Source organism: Pantherophis guttatus, chromosome 13 (assembly GCF_059756535.1).
Source record: "Pantherophis guttatus breed Tessera chromosome 13, ASM5975653v1, whole genome shotgun sequence".
In the NCBI taxonomy this organism is placed as follows: Eukaryota; Metazoa; Chordata; class Lepidosauria; order Squamata; family Colubridae; genus Pantherophis; species Pantherophis guttatus.
Window position 1 is genome coordinate 16,293,549 of NC_142075.1, and position 23,952 is coordinate 16,317,500.

The following is a 23,952-nucleotide window of genomic DNA, read 5'->3' on the forward strand; positions in this document are numbered from 1 at the left end:
CTCCTCCTCCTCCTCCTCCTCCTCCTCCTCCTCCTCCTTCTCCTCTTATTCTTCCTCCTCCTCTTCCTCCTTCTCCTCCTCCTCTTCTTCTTCCTCCTCCTCCTTCTCCTCTTCTTCTTCTCCTTCTTTTCCTTCTTCCTCCTCTTCTTCTTCTTCCTCCTCCTCTTCTTCTCCTTCTTCTCCTTCTTCCTCCTCCTCTTCTTCTTCGTCTCCTTCTTCTCCTTCTTCTTCCTCCTCCTCCTCTTCTTCTTCTTCCTCCTCCTCTTCTTCTTCTCCTCCTCCTCCTCCTTCTCCTTCTTCTCCTCCTCTTATTCTTCCTCCTCCTCTTCCTCCTTCTCCTCCTCCTCTTCTTCTTCCTCCTCCTCCTCCTCTTCTTCCTCCTCCTCCTCTTCTTCTTCTTCTCCTTCTTCTCCTTCTTCCTCCTCTTCTTCTTCCTCCTCCTCTTCTTCCTCCTTCTCCTCCTCCTCTTCTTCTTCCTCTTCTTCCTCCTCCTCCTCCTCTTCTTCTTCTTCTCCTTCTCCTCCTCCTCCTCCTCCTCCTTTAATGAATGACCAGATGAGAGTGCACCTTGGCAACCGATCCCTCCTCCCCCCCACCCCCGGAGGGGCTCGGCCTCTTTTTGTTTCTGTGCGCTCCGGTTGTGTTTAAAGGAGGCGCGATGCGTCCCAGCCTCGAGGCTCCGTGGAACGCCTGGCAAGCTTGGCCATGGGTGGGAGGAGAAGCGGCCGGAGCCCTAAAAGTGCCCTTCGCCCACCCTCCAGCTCCCAACCGGCCGGAGCATCGTCCTCCCTGCTCGGCCGCGGTCCCCTTAAAAGAGCCCAGGCTTTGCCCGGCGCAGGGCGTGTTTGCGCAAGTCCTCCTGGCCGGCCGGCTCCCTTCCTCCCTGCTTCCACCCCGATGGCCGCGGCGAGGTTTTCCACGCCGGAGTCGGACAGCGGGCTGGCCTCCGACCTCTTGTTGAGCCCCTTGGCCAGCCCCAACCTCCGGAGACCCCTGCGGGAGAAGGAGGAGCTGCGCCAGCTCAACGACCGCCTGGCCGCCTACATCCAACGCGTGCGGGCCTTGGAGGCGGCCAAAGCGGCGTTGCATCACCGCCTGGGCCGGTGCGAGGAGGAGAGCAGCCACGACCTGGGCTCCCTGCGGAGCAGCTACGAGAGGGAGCTGGCCAAGGCGCGCCAGGCGCTGGAGCACCGAGCCTTGCAAGAGGCGGCCTTGCAAGCGGCGGCGGACTCGCTGGGCGAAGAGCACCGGCAGCTTCTGGCCAGGTCAGTCCCGGCTCCCCGGGGAGGCTCTTTCCAACGGGCCCGGCAAACGGCTGGGGTTCCCACGACCGGCGCGTCCCCGGAGAAGTGGAAAACGCGGATGGTTGAGGCCGGTTGCTTCGCCCCCCTCGGCCCTGTTGTGCCAAAGCAGGATCCTTTATATGCCACAATTTAATTTAATTTAATTTAATTTAATTTAATTTAATTTAATTTAATTTAATTTAATTTAATAATTTAATTTAATTTAATTTAATTTAATTAATTTATTTAATTTAATTTAATTTAATTTAATTTAATTTAATTTAATTTAATTTAATACATCATATTTCTATGCCGCCCAACTCTCTAGGGAGTTATCAACACAACCCAGCAGTGACACCCACCAAAAATGGAACTGGGGTAGAATAGAGTAGAGCGAATCAGCTGGAAGGGACCTTGGAGGTCGTCTAGTCCAACCCCCTGCTCAAGCAGGAGAACCTATATACCATTTCAGATACGTGAGGGTCTAGTCTGGTCTTAAAAACATCCGGTGATGGATCGCCCACGATTTCTGGAAACGATGCGTGGAACAGATTTCTCTGTTGATGCTGGCTGTGGAATTCTGGGGATTGAAGTCCGCACATCTGGGTGGGTGTAATGTAGGTAAATGCGAGTCCAGCTGGATGATCACTGAAGGGCCCTCTTTATTCATAGTATTGTAAGAAAGGAAATGTGCTTGTTTGAGGGAAGCCAATTATCTCCAGTTGAAAGGAGAGGATTCCTTTGAAGTAGGAACATTCAGAAGAGAGGCCCCTCAGTTGTCAGAGATACAAACGTTTGATGATATACAGTTTGAAGGTTAAAGAGATCAAGTATGACCACATGTAATATTAACAAGAGATAATTTGAATCTATGCTTCAGTAATTTACATGAAGAATTATGACTTGGCAAAGAATAATATGAAACAGTAATTAGGAAATGTCAATTAAAAATGACAAATGTATATGATCATATGAATTGCTGAGTTAACAGAATCCTTTGTTTTAGAAGGGTATAAAAACCATTGTACCTAATTTCTGTCTTTGTTCAACGCTTCATGTACAGAGCTTTGAACCTATTGTGCAATATACATTGTCTCTGATTAACCCAGAAAAGTTGTGTTGGTCTTATTAAATCCACAACAGGTGGGAGTGGAAGGGAAGCCGAGTTCCCACAACCCACTAAATAAACCCTTGGCTTTATTTTCACCCATTAGGCTACTTGGATAAATTGGATTAGAACTAGTTTGGTGGCTAAAGGGCTGGCCTAGAAACCAGGTGGCAGTGAGTTCTAGGCCTTTCCCTTTGAAGGAACAGGGCGGGAGGAAAAATATACATGGTTGCTTAGGAGTAAGAGACAACTATATACATGGTTGCTTAGGAGTAAGACGCAACGTGGTGACACATGATCTGTCAATAGGCATAAAAGGTGGCTTGGGCGCTTTGGGGCCAGTCCTTCGTCCGCTCAACCCGTCCCTCCTCACAGGGTTATTGTTGGGAAAATATATAGAAATAGCAATAAGACTTATATACCGCTTCACAGTGCTTTTACAGCCCTCTCTAAGCAGTTTACAGAGTCAGCCTATCGCCCCCAACAATCTGGATCCTCATTTTACCCACCTCGGAAGGATGGAAGGCTGAGTCAACCTTGAGTTGATCAGGATCGAACTCCTGGCTGTGGGCAGAGTTAGCCTGCAATACTGCACTCTAACCACTGTGGCACCACAGCTCTTAATAGCAATAGCTATTTAGATTTAGATTTATATACCGTTTCACAATGTTTTTATAGCTGTCTCGTAAGTGGTTTACAGAGTCAGCCTATTGCCCCCAACAATCTGGGTCCTCATTTTACCGATCTTGGAAGGATGGAAGGATGAATCAACCTTGAGCCTGGTGAGACTCGAACTGCCAAATTGCAGGCAGCCAGCAGCCAGCAGAAATAGCCTGCAGTACTGCACCCTAACCACTGCGCCATTGTGGCTCTATATCCATATTATCTATCTATCGCTAAACTGTGAGTTACTAGATAAAATTGCTAAAGTCATCCAAAAGGTTGAGCCAAAAACAGACAAGCCATAATAATAAAGAAACTCAGTTTGAGATTTTTTATTTTTGCATATGTTAAGTAGGTGTCTAGTTACTGTTAATGTTACTGTTGCCTGGACCTTGTCTCAATACTAAAACTGTTAAAAAGACTTGTCATATTTGTAACCACATAGGCTTCTGTTTGTGAACAATCCTGGGTAAACTTATTCAAAACCAATCCCTCTGGGCAAAATTCACCCTCGGTTGAATTTTTCAATCCTTGCAGACCGACAGCAAAATTCAGCCATTTTTGAATTAGGCAATTCATGATCTCTCAATTAGTTGTTTAATCTGGAAAACGCAAAGCATCATTTCTGATTTGCCAATTTGGGATAGAAGAAATAACCCCTCTCCATACTGGAGAATTGTGGACCGATAAAATATGGATAAATGTTTGCAAATTGTGATGTTGTTTAAAACAGGTATAACTTCATTGCGAGTTGGTAAATATTAACAGCAAAGTAGCTCTTTTTCAATGACAATCCTGAAAATAAAGGATTTTTCTGGAAAAGTTGGGGAACCCTATCCTAAGTTACCTAGAACCTTACCTGTCTATTCCCAAGAGTAGGCAAGCAGTCTAGAGAGTATTTGCCTGTATTATAGGCAAAATACAATAAAATAGTTTGACCTCTACATACCGTGTTTCCCCGAAAATAAGACCCTGTCTTATATTTTTTTGAACCCTGAAATAAGCATTTCGCCATATTGCCATGTGCTCAAAAGCCCAATTGGGCTTATTATCAGGGGATGTCTTATTTTGGGGAAAACAGGATAGGTGGATCCAGTTGTTTGCACCTGACATTACTGCAATATATGGATCTGGCCTTTTAAAGTTATCAATAAAATGAAAATAGTACTGCACATGTGCCTCTACTGTTTGCATGACTAATAGAAAGCATAATCTGGGTGACTGAGGAAGGATAGTAGCCCCTGAGGGCCAAAATTCCTCAGAGTTTTCTTTTCCAGTTATCCTGTTAAGATTCTCTGCTGAGAAGGCAGTTGCCATGGACACCAATGCTGATTTAGCATCTGTCCTACCCAGTAGCAGTCTAGCCTATATCCTCCCTGTCTGTCTGAGAGTGAACATGGTGGCATAGTTGTTGTCCAGATAATGTATAATCCTGGTTAATTTAACTTGGTTACTGAAACTGGGTTTCTATGTATGCTACAATCGCAGGGTGCAGTGTGGTTGATTGTCATGTTGTTCAGTCTGTCACATGGCTCTGACAATATTATTGATATTTCTTTTATAGATTTGTGAAGTATCATTTGGTAAAATTGGATCTCTCTGCTTTGATTATCTTCTGGGAGTTTATGTTCAGAAGTTTAGAGGCTGGACTGGCATTTCACATTATGCTAAACCAGGGGTGTTAAACTCAACCCCTGGGGGGCTGGATCCGGCCCGTGGGGTGCTTAGATCTTGGCAATGGGGCTGCCCTGGAAACAACGAAGGGCCAGCCCACGGTGCCTCTGCCAGCGAAAAAGGAGCTCGGGAGGACCACGTGTGGCCCTTCCAAGCTCCATTTTCGCTGGCAGAGGGTTGCAGGAAGCCATCTCAGCCAAAAATGGAGCTTGGGAGCCCATTTTCGCTGGCAGAGTGCTTGGGCCACCACAGACACTGCCCCGACATGAGTGACATCATGTTGGCCATGCTCACCCTGGGTCCTCCGAGGTTAAACACAACCCTGATGCGACCCCCCCCAATGAAATCGAGTTTGACACCCCTGTGCTAAGCTGTGGTTTTGTAGAATCAGTACAGAGGCCTGATCCACACCATCTCCTAAACCAGGGATCAACAACTCGTGGCTCTGGAGCCGCATGTGGCTCTTTTATCCCTCTGCTACAGTTCCATTTCACTGGTCGGCACCAAAATTTTGAGAGGAGCTTCCGTTTTTTTGGGGGGGGAAGCATGGCATGCCAGGAGGAGACTCTATGGCAAAGGGCGGGTTTTCTGGTCAGCTCCACAATTGATAGGGCTTTCGGTTAGGACTGGTAGCGGAAAAAGGACGCCGTACTAGGAGGAGACTCTATGGTGGGGGAACCAGACTTCCGGTTGGTTGTAGAATTGACCGGGGGGCTTCCGATTAGGACCTCTGTGGCTCTTTGAGGATTTAAGGTTGCCGACCTAAATGTAACTCATGGGCTAAATTCATGCGACGAGCAAAACAACCAATGTGCAAACTTTACGGTTTAGTGTGCTAGACAAGCAAGCGATCAGCTAGCATTCCAAAACCAAGCTTGAAGCTGTTTTAAAGAACACACCTTAAGATTGCCAAGAAATCTTCTGATGCAACTCAATTTTGTTTGCAGGAACGCTAAAAAAGAAAATGAATTGAGCTCAGCCATCGCTCGAGCGAAGGATCTGGATGCTCGGCTAAACTCCAGGGAGGCTGAACTGGCAACCGCATTACACGCGCAGCAGAGTTTGGAGAAAGAGCTTCAAGAATCCAAGGATCAAACAACTTCTGTAAGGGCTTGTTGAGAGAAATCTCAACCGTCTTGTTAAAATTGTGGGGGCTGGTCTTTATTATCTATACTGCATATTTATTTTGCTTTTGGGTTTATTTTGCTGTGTTGAATGGGGGGATTCTGGATCTCTGAATGGGGGAAATCTGGATTCTCACAGTACAGGTAATGTCAGCATTCTGATGCTGCCATAAAAAGATGAGGCTTGACTTTTCACTTACTTATTTTCTCTGTAGATAATATCCCCCAGGAGATGGGATGGATGGGGGAAACATTCCTGTGGGGTGAGGTCAGAAGCTGGGGAGACTGACTTGGAAGATGGCCAATGAGAAGATGAGAATTGGGGAACAGAAAGGGAAGGGTTTGGGGGTCAGAGGGTTAGTATCAGCTATGACGAAGTTGGGGCCAGATCTGTCGTACTCAATAAATGGAATATTTCAGCAAAGATTAATTGTTTGGGAGTGCAATTTATTTGAGATGACATCAAAACCTGACAGATAAGTCCTTGACTTACAACCACAACTGAGCCCAAAATTTCCATCACTAAGGCGAGACAGTTGTTAAGTGAGTTTTGCCCCATTTTACAACCTTTCTTGCCACGGTTGTTAAGTGAGTCACTGCAGTTGTTAAGTTAGCAACATGGTGATTAAGCAAATCTGGCTTCCCCGTTGACTTTTGCTGTCAAGAAGATCGCCCAACAGAATCACATGACCCCGGGACATTGCAACCATCATAAATATGAGTCAGTTGCCAAGCAGCTGAATTTTGATCAGGTGACTGTGAGGATGCTACAATGGTCGTAAGTGTGAAAAATGGTCGTGAGACTTTTTTCAGGGCCGTTGTATCTTTGAACGGTCACCAAACAAACTGTTAGTCAAGGACTATCTGTATCTGGGTTTGATTTCCTTGTGAATGAGGTCGACGGAGGCACACAGTTTTCTATAATTGGGGAGGAGTATTCACAATCAAAAAGGGATGCAGTGGCTCAGTGGCTAAGACGCTAAGCTTGTCGATCAAAAGGTCGGCACTTCAGCGGTTCGAATCCCTGGTGCCACATAATGGGTGAGCTCCCGTTACTTGTCCCGTCTTCTGCCAACCTAGCAGTCCGAAAGCACATAAAAAATGTAAGTAGAAAAATAGAGACCACCTTTGGTGGGAAGGGAACAGCGTTCCGTGCGCCTTTGGCGTTTAGTCATGCCAGCCACATGACCACGGAAACGTCTTTGGAGAGCGCTGGCTCTTCAGCTTTGAAACAGAGATGAGCACCGCCCCCTAGAGTCGGGAACGACTAGCCCATATGTGCGAGGGGAACCTTTACCTTGCTCACAATCGTATCATTTGACCTTGAATGGACTTTCAACTTAAAAAGACACCCAGCCATCAGTCAAATCTCCTCCCATCCACAGAGCTCCACAATCATGCCACTCTTGGATGGCACTAAAAGTTTCAAAAAAACAAAATGACCTCATCCAAAAAATGAATCTTCCTAAGCACTCAGCTTGAAACGCCGTAGACCAAGCGTACTCATATATCTTGGAGAAGAGATGTCAGCTATCTAATCCATGCTGGTTTAGGAATCTCTGCTGATGCCAACAACTTCATTAAGTTGCTTGTACTCCATGGCTTATTACCTGGCAGTTCTAGTTGGGTTAGTGAAATGATGTCCTGATACACAAAGTTGGCTTAGAACCACACAGTATGCCAAGCCAAAATAAACTACATTACATATTTTAGGGTGTGAACCTAATCGGTCTTACATGCTGAAAAACATGGCAACGCGTGTTTGCTTTATCTACAATTAGTAAGACTAACAAAAGCTCCCATGCTGTTTTACAGCCTAAAATGATCTGTTGGAATAAGGCTGACTTGAAACAGTTTGCCTTTAGGCTACACAGAGGAGGTGAATCTTGAAAGACAGGTGGATTAACTTCAGACAAAGTCTTAGCTGAAAATCCTAACTCCAAAAATCCTAACCTTTGGATAACTTAAAAAGGGTGCAAATGCTTCCTTGAGCATAGCGAATGTTTTTTTTTTGTTTTGTTTTTTAATCCTTTCCTAGCTTAAAGAGCTGCTGAAAAGTTCTAGAAATGAACTTCAGAATGAGAAGCTGAAAAGAGCAGAATTGGAAAATCAAGTGAAATCTTTCCGAGAACAAGTGGCGTTTCTGAAGAGCTTCCATGAAAATGTATGTATTGTCAGCCCAAAATGCCGATTTGATCCATTCCGTTAGAGCAGGGGTCTGCAACCTTAAACACTCAAAGAGCCATTTGGACCCGTTTCCCACAGAAGAGAAAACACCGGGAGCCACAAAACCCTTCCCGTGCCTGACTGTTTTTTGAGCAGCCACAAAACTGGCATATGTAGTTGAATTAAACATTCTGCTTTCTTCTGAAACTTTTCTTTTCTTGGATTTCTCCATGGCTGGCCTACCGGGGGTTGAAAAGCTCAATAAATCGCGTGCCAGTGGGTGTCGCACATTGGTGGTTGTGACGCATATTTTGAGTGATAGGGAGCCGCAGCAGAGGGGTTGAAAGAGCCACATGTGGCTCCAGAGCCACAGGTTGCTGACTCCTGCGTTAGAGCAAGGGGTGTCAAATTCGATTTGTGGGCCGCATCAGGGTTGTGTTTGACTTTGGGGGGAGGCAGAGGGCATGGCTAGCTCACCATCACTCGTATCGGGGGCGCCTGTGGTGGCCTGAGCGCTCTGCCAGCGGAAAAGGGCTCCCCAGCTCCGTTTTTGGCTGCCATGGCTTCCTGCAACCCTCTGGCAGGCACATGCACCCCTCCCAAGCTCCGTTTTCTCTGGCAGAGGCACTGCGGGCCAGTCCTTTGCTGTTTTCAGGACGGCCCCGCAGGCCAGATCTAAGTACCCCGCAGGCCAGATTTGGCCCCCGGGTGTTGTGACCCCGACTCCCGAGCCTGTCCTAACAGAGGAAGAAGACTCAGAAGGTGATGGGGAGGAACTGACAAGGCCTCCCTCTCCAGGACCCTCCTCTCTGGCAATGCCTCAGGTTCCATCCGAAGGCCAAGAGGAACAGCCTGGGATATGCCAGGAGGAAAGCATATCGGAACAACAACAGATAGGGAGCAAGGATGATGAATCCTGGCTTGATCCCAGGCAGCATTGGAGGGAGAAGCGTGCGCAGCAACAAAAGAGGCGTGGGAGGGCCAGAGATGGAGCTGAGTCACTGAGCCACACCCCACAAGGAATAAAAGTGGGTGTGATTGCTCTTCAGGCTTTGTGACCGTCAAAGTTAAAAACCTGAGAGTCACATCGCGTTACCTGAAATCTGGCTTGTGCATATTTGGATTGGACCTTGGCTAACTCTTGCTTTGTGGATTACTTTTTGCTACTGAACTGGACTGAAGATAAACTCTCTCTTGCTTACTGTGAGTGAAAAGTGACTTGGCAGGCATTTCGCAGTTTACTGCCAAAACTCTTATCTGCAAGGGTTTCTAATCTGATTGCTCAATAAAATCTTAGCAGGCGTGCCTGGTTGTGTGTTTGCCTGTGTGGGGAAGGGGGACAGAACACCGGGCCTTGAGTCTGACACCCCTGTTGTAAGCCATCAATGTAGGCAGCAGTCCATAGCTTATGAAATGAGTTAAACTGTCATTCCCCCAAATTTGCAGTCTAGAATCTGACCATCAAAGAGATGTGAGAAGCAAGAGTAATAAGAGAAGATTCCAATTAGAAGAGAATTTGAACTAACCATGCACTGATGATGTTACCTAGTCAGGTAATGAAATGTCTGCAGGAAAACAACCAAGCTCAGACAGCATCAAGGATCCCACTGTTCCAATCAAGCAACCCAGACCAAGTGGCATCACTTAAATTTTACAAAAGATGAGGAGAATGTCTTTATGGATTTGCATTAGGAATATCCAAACTTAGCCCACAAGTTACTTGGGGATGGGGTGGGGTGGGGGGAATCCAGATTTGTCAGATGAATTAAAGCCTTTGTTTAGGGATTAAGTTAACAACATTCTTCCTTTGCAACTCTCTTTCTTTCTCCTCTCAGGAACTCAAGAACAAGAAGCAACTTTACGAGAATAGGATTCAAGGGATTGTATCTGGCCGTCAACAGGAATATGACGCTAAACTAATGAATTCTCTCCAGGAGCTCAGAAAAGAGCATGAACAACAAATCAAGGAATACAAAGATCATTTGGAACAAAATTTCCAAGCCAAAGTGAGTTAAATGGGAAGAATCTTAAGGGGAAATGTTGTGTTGTCTACTCAAAGCCATGTATTTCCATGGACCAGTTTTTCTTTTGAGGACTAGCTGATAACCCGGCGTTGCCCGGTATCTATTTATCCCAATCCCCCTTAACAGAGGGAGCACCCTTGTGGAGTACTGTGAAGCTGTTACCATGGCAACTCCATTGTGCTGTACAGTAGAAGCCATTTTAAGGCACAACAGGCTGTATCTTAACAGAATTCGAATCCTAAATTCATACTATCCCTGTCAAAAGTACTGTGATTTGACACTATAGATATAATTCATTCATTTTCATTTCAACGGCCCAGGCATTCCAGAGTTATGCTGGAACACACACACACACACACACACACACACCAAGGGGTGTTAGGGGTGTCTTACCCCCCACAATATTTCTTTCCAGAGAGTAAGTCATTTGTGTACCAAGTTTGGTTGAAATTGCTCAAGGCGTTCCAGAGTTATGCTGGAACACACACATAGAGTCATTTATATATAGATAGATAGATTAAAATAAACAATTCTAAAACCAATGATGATGAATTTATAACTCTACAACTCAAAGCAACCCTAATCAACACAATCCAGTGGTGAAAAATGCTGGAACATCAGCAATTTCTGAAAGGCCATAAGTCTTCATTATTAAAGGAGCCAGAAGCTGGTTAGTTGGTTGAGTCTAGAAATTAAATCCATAGTTGAGCCATGGAACATTGAAAGGAATGATTTGGGGATGGTTGGGAAGATGACGTATGGGGAAACGGAGGTCTACAATTTATGAAGGAGGGCATTTTGTAAGACTGAGATGAATCTCAAGCCACTGAATAGAGACAATAAGGAACACCAAGTTAAAATATTTGGGGGAATCTAGAAAATAGATTCCTGAATTTAAAACATCCCTTGGGATAATTTTTGGATGCAATTTGGATGAAAATATGAAAAGAAACAATACATTTATTTTCAAATATATGGAACTTTATAATAGCAAACACACATTCTGAAAGTCAGAAATAGTTTTATAGTTTCCTGTTTGTAGATAGGAATATGCTACAGCGAACATCATTAACCCAAACAATTTTTGCAGGTAGAAAATGCACTCCTTTATGCTGAAAAGAAGCATGATCTTGCTACTTCTGTTCAAGAGGAACTGAAAAAAACGAAACTGAAGGTTGATAATCTCATATCACAGGTAAACCGAAAAACCAGGCAAAACTAGACATACGCAATCGTGAGTAGATGCCTCTTGGGTTTTCTATTAGGAAGAATATTTTATTAGTTCATCAAAATCTAAAATACAGAAGTGCAAATAAAAATAAAAATAAGGGGGTAATAAGTGGGGAAAGGAGGGATGCGGTGGCTCAGTGGCTAAGATGCTGAGCTTGTTGATGGAAAGGTTGGCAGTTCAGCGGTTCGAATCCCTAGTACCACATAATGGGGTGAGCTCCTGTTACTTGTCCCAGCTTCTGCCAACCTAGCAGTTCGAAAGCACTTAAAAAATGCAAGTAGAAGAAAAGGGACCACTTTTGGTGGGAAGGCAACAGTGTTCTGTGCGCCTTTGGCGTTTAGTCATGCCGGCCACATGACCACGGAGACATCTTTGGACAGTGCTGGCTCTTTGGCTTTGAAACAGAGATGAGCACCGCCCCCTAGAGTTGGGAACGACTAGCACGTATGTGTGAGGGGAACCTTTACCTTTACCTTTAAGGGAGAAAAGGGGGAAGAGAAAAAAGTATAGGGTAAGAGGGGAGAGAAAAAGAAAAGTATTAACTTCCAACTCCTTTTGATGCAAATAGAATAAGGTAGTAGCATAACACCTCAATTTTTTACTTTTATATAGTAAAAATAGAAATAGAAATACAGTAGCACTTAGACTTATATAGTGCCACCACGGCCCTTCCTTCCTTCCTTCCTTCCTTCCTTCCTTCCTTCCTTCCTTCCTTCCTTCCTTCCTTCCCACTTTAGCAATTGCACGTAGACTTATATACCGCTTCATAGTGCTTTACAGCCCCCTCTAAGTGGTTCACAGAGTCAGCCCCCAACAATCTGGGTCCTCATTTTACCGACCTCAGAGGGATGGAAGGCTGAATCAACCTTGAGCCGGTCAGAATCGAACTCTTAGCAGCGGGCAGAGTTAGCCTGCAATACTGCATTCTAACCACTGTGCCACCTTGGCTAGCATAAGAATACCTACTAGCCATTTCTATAACAACAAACGTTCCTAATGAGCAAAACCCAAACGAAAAGTTTCAACGCTCAGTTTTGGGCCTCTTCAGTCTTCTCAAAAGAGGTGTCTTCTCTTAGAACCAGTCTGTTCTTAGCTCTGTCGCTCAAGCCTGAAGTGTCTAACCTTAAAAAAACACATTTCTGTAAAATCCAAGAACATCGGATTGCAAGCCAGGATCAAAGAGCTGGAGACTAAGTTAAAGGAACTGCAGAGAGCGATCGATACCGAGCGTGACTCCTCCAAAAGACGCCTAGCGGAAAAAAACAGAGAGATGGCAGAGATGCAGCAACAGATGCAGTCCCAGCTGGATGAATACGAGCATCTGTTGGATGTGAAGTTGGCCCTGGATCTTGAGATCAATGCCTACAAGATGTTGCTGGAAGGAGAAGAAAAACGGTAAGCTTAAAAATCGCCTCTCAGTAAGTATACACTGTTGACTTACAACAGTTCATTTAGCAATAGCCCTTAGACTTATATACCGCTTCACAGTGCTTTTACAACCCTCTAAGCGGTTTACAGAGTCAGCTATTGCCCCCAACAATCTGGGTCCTCATTTTACCCACCTCAGAAGGATGGAAGGCTGAGTCAACCTTGAGCCTGATGAGATTCAATCTGCCAAATTGCAGGCAGCCGGCAGGCAGCAGAAGCGGCCTGCAGTACTGTGTTCTAACCACTGGGCCACCAGGTCTCTTGAAATCTAAACCTGGATCTCCAATCCCAATACAACACTTTAACCCCCATGCTACATGGTCTCCCACACTTCCTGACCAACATGCTTCCTAATTATTAAATTAACCCTTAATCCAGTTTGCAGGATGCATTAAACCCAATAGACTAAATTCACACAAGATGCAAAATCAGAATAGCAATAGCACTTAGACTTATATACTGCTTCGCAGTGCCTTTTACAGCCCTCTCTAAGCAGTTTACAGAGTGGGCAATCTGGGTTCTCATTTTACCGACCTCAGAAGGATGGAAGGCTGAGTCAACCTTGAGCCTGGTGAGATTCGATCTGCTAAATTGCTGGCAGCCAGCAGTCAGCAGAAGTAGCCTGCAGTACTGCATTTTAACCACTGGGCCACCGTGGTTCTCAAAGTGACTTTCAAAGTCACTACGCACTAGGAAAAGTCACTTATTACCGTTTTTCACCCTTACAACCATTGTGGCATCTCCATGGTCATGTGACCAAAATTCAGAAGCTTGCCAACTGACTATTTTATGACGGTCGCAGTGCCCCGCGGTCCTGCGATCCCCTTTTGCTACCTTCCAACAAGCAAAGTCAAAGAGGAAGCCAGATTCACTTAACAACTGTATTACTAATTTAACAACTGCTGTGATTCACTTAACAAATGCGGCAAGAAAGGTGGTAATATGAGAGAAAGCTCACTTGACACATTTCTCACTTAGCAGGCTAAATTCTAGGCTCAACTGCGGTTGTAACTCGAGGACTAGCTGTATCTTCTTAATCTAGCTTTGTGGCTTTTTAAGAGTGACATTTTTTGTGTGTTTCTTCGGTAGTTTGAAACTCTCCAAATTCTCCTTGGAAAGTGGGGAAGCGGAGAAGAGAAGCGATGGGAGTTGGACCACCGTAAGTCATGGCCACCGCCTCTTCTTGCAAGGAAAGAAACGGAAACGCGCCTCGGCCAAGAAACAGGCTCACAGCCTGAGCTTCAAAGTGGTCCAGCGAGCATCTTCTTCAGGGAGCATCTCCATCGAAGACATTGACATGGAAGGAATGTTCATCAAAATTAAAAACAATTCTGATAAGGTAAAACCATCCATCTCTGGGTTTTTCCAACACTTGGATATCTGTTTCCATCTGGAAAAAAAGTCATTTTGGGAACACAGGTAGCCCCCAATTTACAACCGTTCGTTTAGTGACTGTTCAAAATTACTATTCTGACTCAGCTCCCCAAACACAACAAACCCTCTGATATGAACTCAAAAGATTCCTTTATTATGAATGCCGGCAGCCCCGGCAACAAGTTTCTCTCGCAGGCTAACAAGTCTGTCCACCCGGGAGATGAAGAGTTGTGTGCCACACCTATTCATCTCCGCCCCCTGCCTTTTATCCCCAGAACTAGGGTGGGGCCTCATTAGCAGTGGTGGCTCCTCCTTCCCCAGGATCGGCCCATAGATTTCCACTGCTCTCCTCTCCTCTGCCTTCTGTGCGTCAGGCACTGGACCCAGCTGTTCCTCCTCTTCCTCATCAACCACCTCCAGACCTGGGGGCTGTTGACTCTCCATCTGAGGGCTGACGGATGACTCAGGCTCCACCCCGTCTCTCTCTCTCTCTCTCTCTCTCTCTCTCTGACAGCTCCATTCCCTCTCGGAGCTCCCAGGTTGCCCTGAAGCTGACGCCTCTCCCAGGTTGCCCTGATGCCCACACACCTCTTCCTCCTCTGATTCAGCTGCTGGAGAGGTTGGCAGCCAACAGGCCACAACAATTACAATGGCGCTGTAAAAAGGGATTTAAAACCAGTCCTTGCACTTAGAACCATTGCAAAATTTCCATGGTCATGTGATGAAAATTTGTGCGCTGGGCAACTGGCATGTAGTTAGGATGGTTGCGGCATCCGAGGGTCACATGATCATCATGTGCGACCTTCCCAGCTGGCTTCCGGCAAGCAAAGTCAATGGGACAAGCCAGATTCGCTTAACAATGATGGGAGTCACTTAACAACTGCAGCGGTGGCAGAAGAGTCTGTAAAATCGGGCATAACTCGCTGACTTGCTCAGCAGTGGAAATTCCGCTCTTAGTTCTGGTCATAAGTCGAGGGCTACCTAAAGATTCTTTGTTTGGAAAGAAAAGAACGGCTTGACTTGTGTCCTTCATAAATTCGATGGTTTTCAAATTTGGGATGGGATCGTAGTCCCGGCATTCTTAGCAATAGCACTTAGACTTATATACCGCTTTACAGTCCTTTACAGCCCTCTCTAAGTGGTTTACAGAGTCAGCATATGGCCTCCAACAATCTGGGTCCTCATTTTACTAACCTCGGAAGGATGGAAAGTTGAGTCAACCTTGAGGATCGAACTCCAGGTTGTGGGCAGAATTTGTCTGCAATGCTGCACTTAAACCACTGGGATACCCTTTAGACAGGAAGTGATTAAAAATACAAAGGGGGAGATATGCTGTTTCTCCCAGACCAATTGCCCCCCTTCTATCGGCATAGAAATGCGTTCAATTAAATTAAATTAAATTAAATTCTAATCTGGCTTTCTTGGAATGAAGAGTCATTGCAAAGAGGATACGTGAGGGCAGAAACGAAGTCGGTGTGATAATAAAACTTCGCTTCTGGGAATACAAGTAGTTCCTAATTTACAACCATTCCTTTAATGGCTGTTCAGAATCAAGAGTGGAGAAACTCAACTTGGATTAGGAGTAGAGAAACTCCACTCCAGGACCATCTCTGGAACGAGCTCCCCCCGGAGATACGGAGGATCCCAGATCTACGCACCTTCCGCGCTCTTAAGACCTTTTTATTTCACCAGGCTGGTCTGGCCTAACCTTTCCCATTCTTTTTTAATGTTAATTTTAATGCAAATTTTAATTTGTTCTTAACCTGGGGTTTTAAATTCGTCTTGGGCTAAATTGATTTAATTCGATTTTATTTCTGCTCTTAATTTTTGTATTTTACGTGTTTTATTCTGTGCCTGTTCACCGCCCTGAGTCCTTCGGGAGTAGGGCGGTATACAAATTAAATAAAATGAAAAATGAAATCTTCAGTTGCAGAAGCTCACTTGGGAATATTAGACCTGCTACTATCTCATAATTCAGTTTGCCAATCGGCCCGTTACTGGGGAAATATGGAGGAGAATACGGCCTTAAGCTTCCGAAGGAAAAGCAAAATAGAAATATAAAATGTTGAGACCGCTATCAATAAATGAGCTTGCATATTCATCCAAGAATGTTCACGTACATCAGTGTTTCTCAACCTTGGTAGCTTGAAGATGGGTGGACTTCAACTCCCAGAATCCCCCAGCCAGCGCTGCTGGCTGGTGGAATCTGGGAGTTGAAGTCCACCCATCTTCAAGCTTCCAAGGTTGAGAAACACTGACCTACATGCTAGAATTCTTTGGCAAAAGAAGTTAAAACGTTTTTCACCAGGGCTTTAGATCAATCTGTTTCTTAAATGCAACTTTGGTTTGCAGGACCAACTACTAGGTGGATGGATGGTTAGGAAGCAGCACAGAAACGAATCTGACACTATGTATGAGTTTCCTGCTCAATTCATTCTTCAGGCTGGTCACGTAGTAACTGTGAGTGTTGATTTTAAGAGTCCTCTTACATTCTTGTAGGGGGAAAAACTTAAAAATGGTTTTATTTTGCTTCTCGTTGTTAAGCTGCTTGAATAACTATGCACATTCACTTTCACATCAGTCATAAGCCATTTAAAATCGGATTTATTTATTTATTTATTTATTTATTTATTTATTTATTTATTTATTTATTTATTTATTTGGTTCGATTTATATGCCGCCCTTCTCCGGAGACTCAGGGCGGCTTACAATGCGTTAATCAATAGCCTTCATCCTTTTGTATATACCTGCTTAGTAGGGCTTTCGGGGGCCCCCTAAGCGGTGTTCTTTTTTATACAAAGTCAGCTTATTGCCCCCATGATCCGGGTTCTCATTTTACCTACCTCGAAAGGATGGAAGGCTGAGTCAACCTTGAGCCTGGTGAGATTCGAACTTGCAGTAATTGCAGGCAGCTGGTATTACTTAACAGCACTTTAATCTGCTGCACCACCAAGGCTCTAATTTTTAGAGGTTTAACTTTTGTACCATTATTTCTTTACAGATCTGGGGGAAAAATGTGGGTTTAAACCCAAGTCCTAGCACTCTGATTTGGGAATCCCAAAAGTCACGCAGACTTGGAGAGAACATCGGTATTGTTCTCCTCGACGGTGATGGGAATGTAAGTACCAAATTGACTTTACCTAATTATTACTCACAGGGGACGCGGTGGCTCAGTGGCTAAGATGCTGAGCTTGTTGATGGAAAGGTTGGCAGTTCAGCGGTTCGAATCCCCAGAGCCGCATAACGGGGTGAGTTCCCATTACTTGTTCCAGCTTCTGCCAACCTAGCAGTTCGAAAGCACGTAAAAAATGCAAGTAGAAAAATAGGGACCACCTTTGGTGGGAAAGGAACAGTGTTCCATGCGCCTTTGGCGTTGAGTCATGCCGGCCACATGACCACGGAGACGTCTTTGGACAGCGCTGGCTCTTTGGCTTTGAAACGGAGATGAGCACTGCCCCGTAGAGTCAGGAACGACTAGTATATACGTGCAAGGGCAGTGGTGGGTTTCAAAAATTTTTACTACTGGTTCTGTGGGTGTGGCTTGGTAGGCATGGCATGGCTTGGTGGGCGTGGCTTGGTGGGTGTGGCAGGAGAAGGATACTGTAAAATCTCCATTCCCTCCCCACTCCAGGAGAAAGTTACTTCAGAATCCCCATTTCCTCTCAATCAGCTGGCACTCAGGAGGCAGAGAATAGATGGGGACGGGGCCAGTCAGAATTTTTACTACTGGTTCTCCGAAACTACTCAAAATTTCTGCTACCGGTTCTCCAGAACTGGTCAGAACCTGCTGAAACCCACCTGTGTGCGAGGGGAACCTTTACCTTTACCTTAATTATTACTCAGAAAGCCAGTTTAGTTTGATGGTTTAAGGCACCAGCCTAGAAACCAGCAGACTTATGAGTTCTGGTTTCAAACTTAGACATTTGGGTCAGTCATTTACTCTCAGCCTAAGAACAAGAACAGAGAAAACTCTTATGGGTTTATTCAGGCAGTTGCCGGGGTGTGAAGACTAACTTGAAGGCACAAATATATATATATATTTTAAAAAGTTAATCAACATCTCTGTCACATGCCTTCTACTTTCAGGAGACTGCAGAAGGAATGGTCATGTATCTGGAAAGAGGAGAAGGTGATGGAGAAGTGGAAGATTCTGCAGAAGAAACAAAACTAGGGATTCATAGCCAGGTTAAGTTTAACTGAACGTCTGAATGTTGAGAATGAGAACGAGATCCTTGGATTCTTGTTTGGTTGATGGGGATGCATTTTCTTCAAACGCCAATTGGGGTGGAGAGGTTTTCAAAAATGCACCAATATGCACATTAGTCACCCCAGTGGGTCTAGACCAGTGATGGTGAACCTTTTCGGCACTGAGTGCCCAAACCGGAATATGAGTGAATGTGCGTGTGCCAGAGCACTGGAAACCTGAAGACCAGCTGGCCAGTGCGTGCATGCCTATTTTTTGGCCATTATTCGGGCCTGAAAACTGCCCAGAAAACTGCCTGGAATACCACCCATAAAAGGCCTGAAAATGGCTCAGAAAACAGCCCCCAAAAGACCCAGAAACGGCTTGGGTTTTGGCTGTTTTTAGGCCTTTTTCTGATGCTCTGGCGCCTGCTGGCTGTTTTTTTTTTTTTTTTTGGCCTATTTTTTGGGCCAAAAACAGCCTGAAAACGGCTTGAAAAATGCCCTGAAAATCCCCAAAAACGGCCTGAAAAAAGCCTGAAAAAGGCCAGAAATCAGAAGAGTAGCTGGCGATGGTGTGCGTGCGCACAGAGAGGGCTCTGTGTGCCATCTCTGGCATGCGTGCCATAGATTCGCCATCACTGTTCTAGACTGTCCCAACTTGTGCTAACGGAAGAGGCCTGCTACAGAATTCCAGCAGGCAGGGTGTCAAGGAGAAGAGCCTTTTCTGTGGTGGCCCCAACCCTGTGGAACACTCTACCACCACAGGTGGTGAGGACTGCACCCTCCCTTTTGGCCTTCTGAAGGGCCTTAAAAGACTGACTCATTTTTTTCCGGTTGGCTTGGGGCTTCCAGCTCATTGCCGGAGGTGGTTGACAGAGTAAGAAGATCTCATCCTGAGGTGGTTTCACATAAAGTTTACCACCGGTTCGCTGCGCACCGAAAATGTGAGCGTGCGCCTTCCGTGCGGCCTTCCACACGTGCGCTTTGCTCACGCACGCGGCTTGCGTCCATGCACGCGGCTTAGAAAACGTTATCTAAATAGGACAGCATAGAGCCAGGTCGCCACAACCGGCTCGCCCGAACCGGCTGGATACCACCACCGATCTCTTTCCCATGTCATCCATCTCCTTGATTTTAGATGGTTTTTTTTTTTTGCATAGTTTTAAAAGTTTAACATTCCTATTTATCTTTTTTATGGTTTGTAAGCCACCCAGAGTCACCTTATCAGAGCGGCCTACCAATTTTATAAATGAATAATGGAGTAATGTCCTCCTCATCTCTTTGACATACTCAGGATTAAAAAAAGAAATGATAGCAACTCGGGGGGTTCTTAGGAATCTTGCAAACTTACCAAAGGAGATGAGAACTATTCCCACCCACCCACCTCCCAATATTGCTCAGCCGGGCTGTAAACTTGGCTTATGAGCACTACTTGTGTACTGAAATAATTGTGCAGATTCATACGACCCTCCAAGCCAGAAATCATCAGGTCTAAGCTGTCTGTTTCTTCCCGCAGCAGAACGAGACCAGCAGCTGTCCCATAATGTAACTGGAAGTTGGTGCCTTACTTGATAAGCTTAAAACGGGGATGCCCAGAATTGAAAATTGCTCCAGAGATGTTTGGCTCCGCCCGGAGAGTTGATGCTGTAACTTTTCCTTCGTTCTTCTCGACTTCAAGGACAAGATGGCTTGTGACTCCTCACGGCCAACTAGGGAAAGACTTATATGCAAGGATTAAGGCAGATGAATACCATCTTGAGTATGACTATCTTGAAGTTGCCTCTATGAGCCTTAAGAGACCTTCTCTTTTTTTTCTGCTATGAACAAAGCAAGAACCTCATCTTGCTAAATTAGAAGGATAGTAAATGCACTGTGTTGTTTAATCAAGTGCCCGGGCCTTGGTTAACTTGGTTGCTTATTTTGCACAAAGTGTGACCTTTTGCAGGAAGTCTCTCAACCTTCTCATTCCTCTATAAATCCTTATATGTATCCAAACAAAAGCTCGACTTTTGCAATGCCAGTTTTGCAATTCTAGTTTCCTTCAATAGCTGGGGAGATGGTCCAACAACCAGGCCACGTTAAGGAATTCCTTTTGCTCCAATTATATATAGTAGCCATATACTACCTGCTTCCTCTCTTTTTTAACAGAAATGGCCGAATCAGAGCATGCTGGAGATTTGTCTAGAACGGTGTTGGCGAAACTTTTCGGCACTGAGTGCCGAAACGGGAGCATGTCAGAAACCAGAAAAGCAGCTGCCCGGTGCACATGCGCATACTGGGAAGGTGATGATCTGGTTTTTGGCGCACGCATGTGCACCCGGCCAGCTGGTCTTCGGGCACACATGCACGCCAGAAACTGGGAGACCAGGTGGCCGGTGCACATGTGTACGCTGGAAACCAGAAGAGCAGCCACCTGGCACGCGCATGCACACCGGGTAGCTGCTATTCCGGTTTCTGGCACATCCGCATGTGTGAAGACCAGCTGGCTGGTGCATTGGAACCTGGAAGAACAACTCTGCGTGCCACTTCCGGCACGCGTGCCATCACTAGAAGTTGCCTAATGCCAGTGCTGATTTGTAATAGGAAAAAGAGAGCAGGGAAATCTTTCCTTACTCTGTCCTCCTTTTAGAATGGACCCGAAGGACCGTCCAGGGAGGTTAAAAGTGCCCATCAAATACCGCATTTCTTTTCAATCTCTTCCGGCAACAGCGGACAAGGAACGGTAAACCTAAAACCCAGAATGATTTAGGACTCTTGTATTAATTCACGGCCAAAGAATGCTTCTGTTCCTACCAGCCTTGTGGGGTAGGACAGGGTTCTTGAACCCAGTGTCTTTTTTTGTCTGGAAGGCTTCCTTTCAGGTGGATTTTCTTCCAACGGAGACTTTTAGAAATGGTTAAATTATTAACGCCAGTGGTTTCTGATATTTTAGCAGACCCGAACAGTTTGTTGTGGCACTTGCTGTTGAGGTGCTTCTACTTACGTGTCGGCCTTGTTAAAGGCACAAATCTGGTAAAACATTTGCTTTCTATTAAAGATACCTCCTTTCAGATGATGGCTCTTTACGGTGTTTGAAACAAACTCTGCATTTGGCAGGCTTAAAAGTTGCATTTTGTCCGTATGTTATTTCAAGAGGGGCGAAACGTTCTCCAAACTGGGTTTCCTCTGTCTTGACAAATTTTTTACTCTATTTTTAAATTGTACCTCACCTCCCTGTTTATGGGAGATTGCTTAATAAAATTTGGACCAACGTCGTCAATTTAGCCATAACCACCTGGTAACAACTAGTAGCTTACATGGTTTATGTAAGGGGGAAAAAAAGGGGGGGAAAAACTATCCATACTTGGATGAAATTCCCATGAAATCTAAAATAGCTCCTTTCTATAGTAATTAGGAAGGTTGGTTGCTTTGCTGATGGGCTTTAGAAAAGTCCAATTTGCTACTGTGAGACATACTGGAATAAAGTCATTGGTTGTTGAAAACAATATTATATAGAGTTAAACGGGTGAAATCTAAAATTTGTTACTACAAGTGCCAAAATTTAGCTCAGGGTATGGTGGATGGTGTGAAGCCAGTAGCCAAAGAATGACATACTTTGTAAGATGCTAAGGAAATATATTTCCCACAAGAGTGATTTATTATATCTGGTCAGCGATGAGTTAAGCGTTGGAGGGTAACGTTGACTTAATACAGGAACGTCAAGGAAGCAATCATTTTTCTCTAGTCAAAAAGTACACGGTTAGTATCAGCTTTTCAGAGTTACTGTATTTTTCAGAGTATAAGATGCCCCGGACTATAAGACGCACCTACCTTTTTTGGTGAGGAAAACAAGAAAAAGAAATCTGCCTCTGCCTCCCAGCAATTTTGCCTCCTTGCAGCAAACAGCCTGCTTTACTTTCATTTTTGTTTTCAGCATAGCTTGATTAGCACAAGAAAAAAAAATAATCTGCTCCCAGCAATTTACCTCCTTGCAGCAAGCAGCAGAGGCCTGCGCAGCAATAGGCAAGGGCAATCCCTGCAGCCTGAAACAGCTGAGAGTAGGGAGGCCGATCCAACGGACAATCAACTTGTGCTAATTAGGCTGTGCTGATGCTGAAATGGGCTGTTTCTTCTTGCTGCAAGGAGGTAAATTGCTGGGAGGCAGAGGCCCAAGGGTGGGGACCAGTGGGTGGGCGGGGCTACATTCGGTGTATAAGACACACTCAAATTTTCACCCTTTCACCCTTTTAGGGGGGAGGAAAGGTGCATCTTACACTCCAAAAATTATGGCAAGTTCAATATAACAGGAGTGGCTCAAGGATGACCCAACTTAAGGAGTAGCTGTAAAATTGTACCCACAAATAAAATTCATCATTCGACAAACGGCTTCTTGTTGCGACAATGGGCGTAAATAGCTTGGCTTCCAGGAAAAGCCAAGTCCGTGAGATTTTTCAAGGCACAAAAAAAGCACAGGGCCGGCTGCAGTTCTTTGCTTGTAACCAAAAGAAAGGCCTCCATAATTTATCATACAAATTGTACGGATACAAAATAAATATATTTCTTAAAAGACGCGTACAAAAAGAGTCAGTTAAGAGGTGGTTCAGAAGAAGCACGGGCTTTCGGAGCACAAGTGAAAGACACCAGCTTTGGGCACGAAGACCAAATGTTTTGGTTGCATCGGCAGCGGGAAAAGGACACGCTCACTGCGGCAGGGCGACAAGGACGTCAACGTAGCTGATGGGGAAGAAGCCCGATTCCCCTTTTAACATGCCTTCGTACCAGTTCTCGTCAATCTGATTGGTCAACGTGATGATGTCTCCTTCCTTAAAGCCAAGCTCCCCTTCATTTTCAGGCTCAAAGTCATACAAGGCTTGGCAGCAAGGTTGGTCCATGTGCAACGAAGAACCTGGTCAAGAATGAGCAATTGAGACGTTCAAGGTTGCTTTCCGACAAAAGTTTGTCTCAATTTCATTTGCAACAAAGTCCCAAGATTATAGCAAGAGACTTTCAGATATAGAGTTGCATTGAGACTTTCATACCGCTTTACAGCCTTCTCTAAGCGGTTTACAGAGTCAGCCTCTTGCCCCCAACAATCTGGGTCCTCATTTTAGCCACCTTGGAAGATTGGAAGGCTGAGTCAGCCTGGTGAGATTCAAACTGCCAAATTGCAGGCAGCCAGCAGCCAGCAGAAATAGCCTGCAGTACTGCACCCTAACCACTGCGCCACCATATTATCTATCGCTAAACTGTGAGTCACTAGATCTTGAGATCAATGCCTACAAGATGTTGCTGGAAGGAGAAGAAAAATGGTAAGCTTGGAAATCTCTCAGTAAGTATACACTGTTGATTTACAACAGTTCATTTAGCAATAGCCCTTAGACTTATATACCGCTTCACAGTGCTTTTACAGCCCTCTAAGCAGTTTACAGAGTCAGCCTATGGCCCCCAACAATCTGGGTCCTCATTTTACCCACCTCGGAAGGATGGAAGGCTGAGTCAACCTTCAGCCTGGTGAGATTCGAACTGCCAAATTGCAGGCAGCCGGCAGCCAGCAGAAGCGACCTGCAGTACTGCATTCTAACCACTGAGCTACCACATCTCTTGAAACCTAAACCTGGCTCTCCAATCCCAATACAACACTTTAATCCTCATGCTACACTGTCCCCCACACTTCCTGACCAACAGGCTTCCTAATTATTAAATTAACCCTTAA

At 45.2% G+C, this 23,952-nt stretch overlaps 2 protein-coding genes across 3 annotated transcripts in view; one reads left to right on the plus strand and one right to left on the minus strand.

Moving 5' to 3' along the window:
- Nucleotides 1-663: 663 nt before the first annotated feature.
- On the plus strand, nucleotides 664-21,310 carry LOC117675710 (lamin-B3-like). Of its 2 annotated transcripts, none has more exons than XM_087878207.1 (11): nucleotides 664-1,265; nucleotides 5,676-5,832; nucleotides 7,891-8,016; nucleotides 9,854-10,024; nucleotides 11,133-11,237; nucleotides 12,427-12,668; nucleotides 13,791-14,040; nucleotides 16,428-16,535; nucleotides 17,077-17,193; nucleotides 18,162-18,260; nucleotides 19,777-21,310. In XM_087878207.1, exons 1-11 carry the CDS (start codon nucleotides 706-708, stop codon nucleotides 19,807-19,809), a joined length of 1,968 nt encoding a protein of 655 aa, XP_087734333.1. In that variant the 5' UTR covers nucleotides 664-705; the 3' UTR covers nucleotides 19,810-21,310. The 2 variants fall into 2 exon arrangements, with proteins under 2 accessions (XP_087734333.1, XP_087734334.1); XM_087878208.1 differs by having other exon boundaries at nucleotides 19,780-21,310.
- Nucleotides 21,311-21,854: 544 nt separating this feature from the next.
- The window catches only part of SH3GL3 (SH3 domain containing GRB2 like 3, endophilin A3), a 33,025-nt gene continuing 30,927 nt past the window's right edge, over nucleotides 21,855-23,952 (minus strand). Inside the window, exon 9 of the mRNA XM_060693310.2 lies at nucleotides 21,855-23,145. Coding sequence (XP_060549293.1) covers nucleotides 22,940-23,145 — 206 coding nt within the window. The 3' untranslated portion in view covers nucleotides 21,855-22,939. The remainder of the gene's footprint in view (nucleotides 23,146-23,952) is intronic.

What these genes read in the sequence shown, in the direction of transcription:
- LOC117675710 (XM_087878207.1), top strand. Translation starts at nt 706, where the DNA reads ATGGGTGGGAGGAGAAGCGGCCGGAGCCCTAAAAGTGCCCTTCGCCCA. An exon ending in TGAAGAGCTTCCATGAAAAT is followed by an intron (nt 8,017 to 9,853) that starts GTATGTATTGTC and finishes TTCTCCTCTCAG; the next exon opens with GAACTCAAGAACAAGAAGCA. An exon ending in TTGATAATCTCATATCACAG is followed by an intron (nt 11,238 to 12,426) that starts GTAAACCGAAAA and finishes GTAAAATCCAAG; the next exon opens with AACATCGGATTGCAAGCCAG.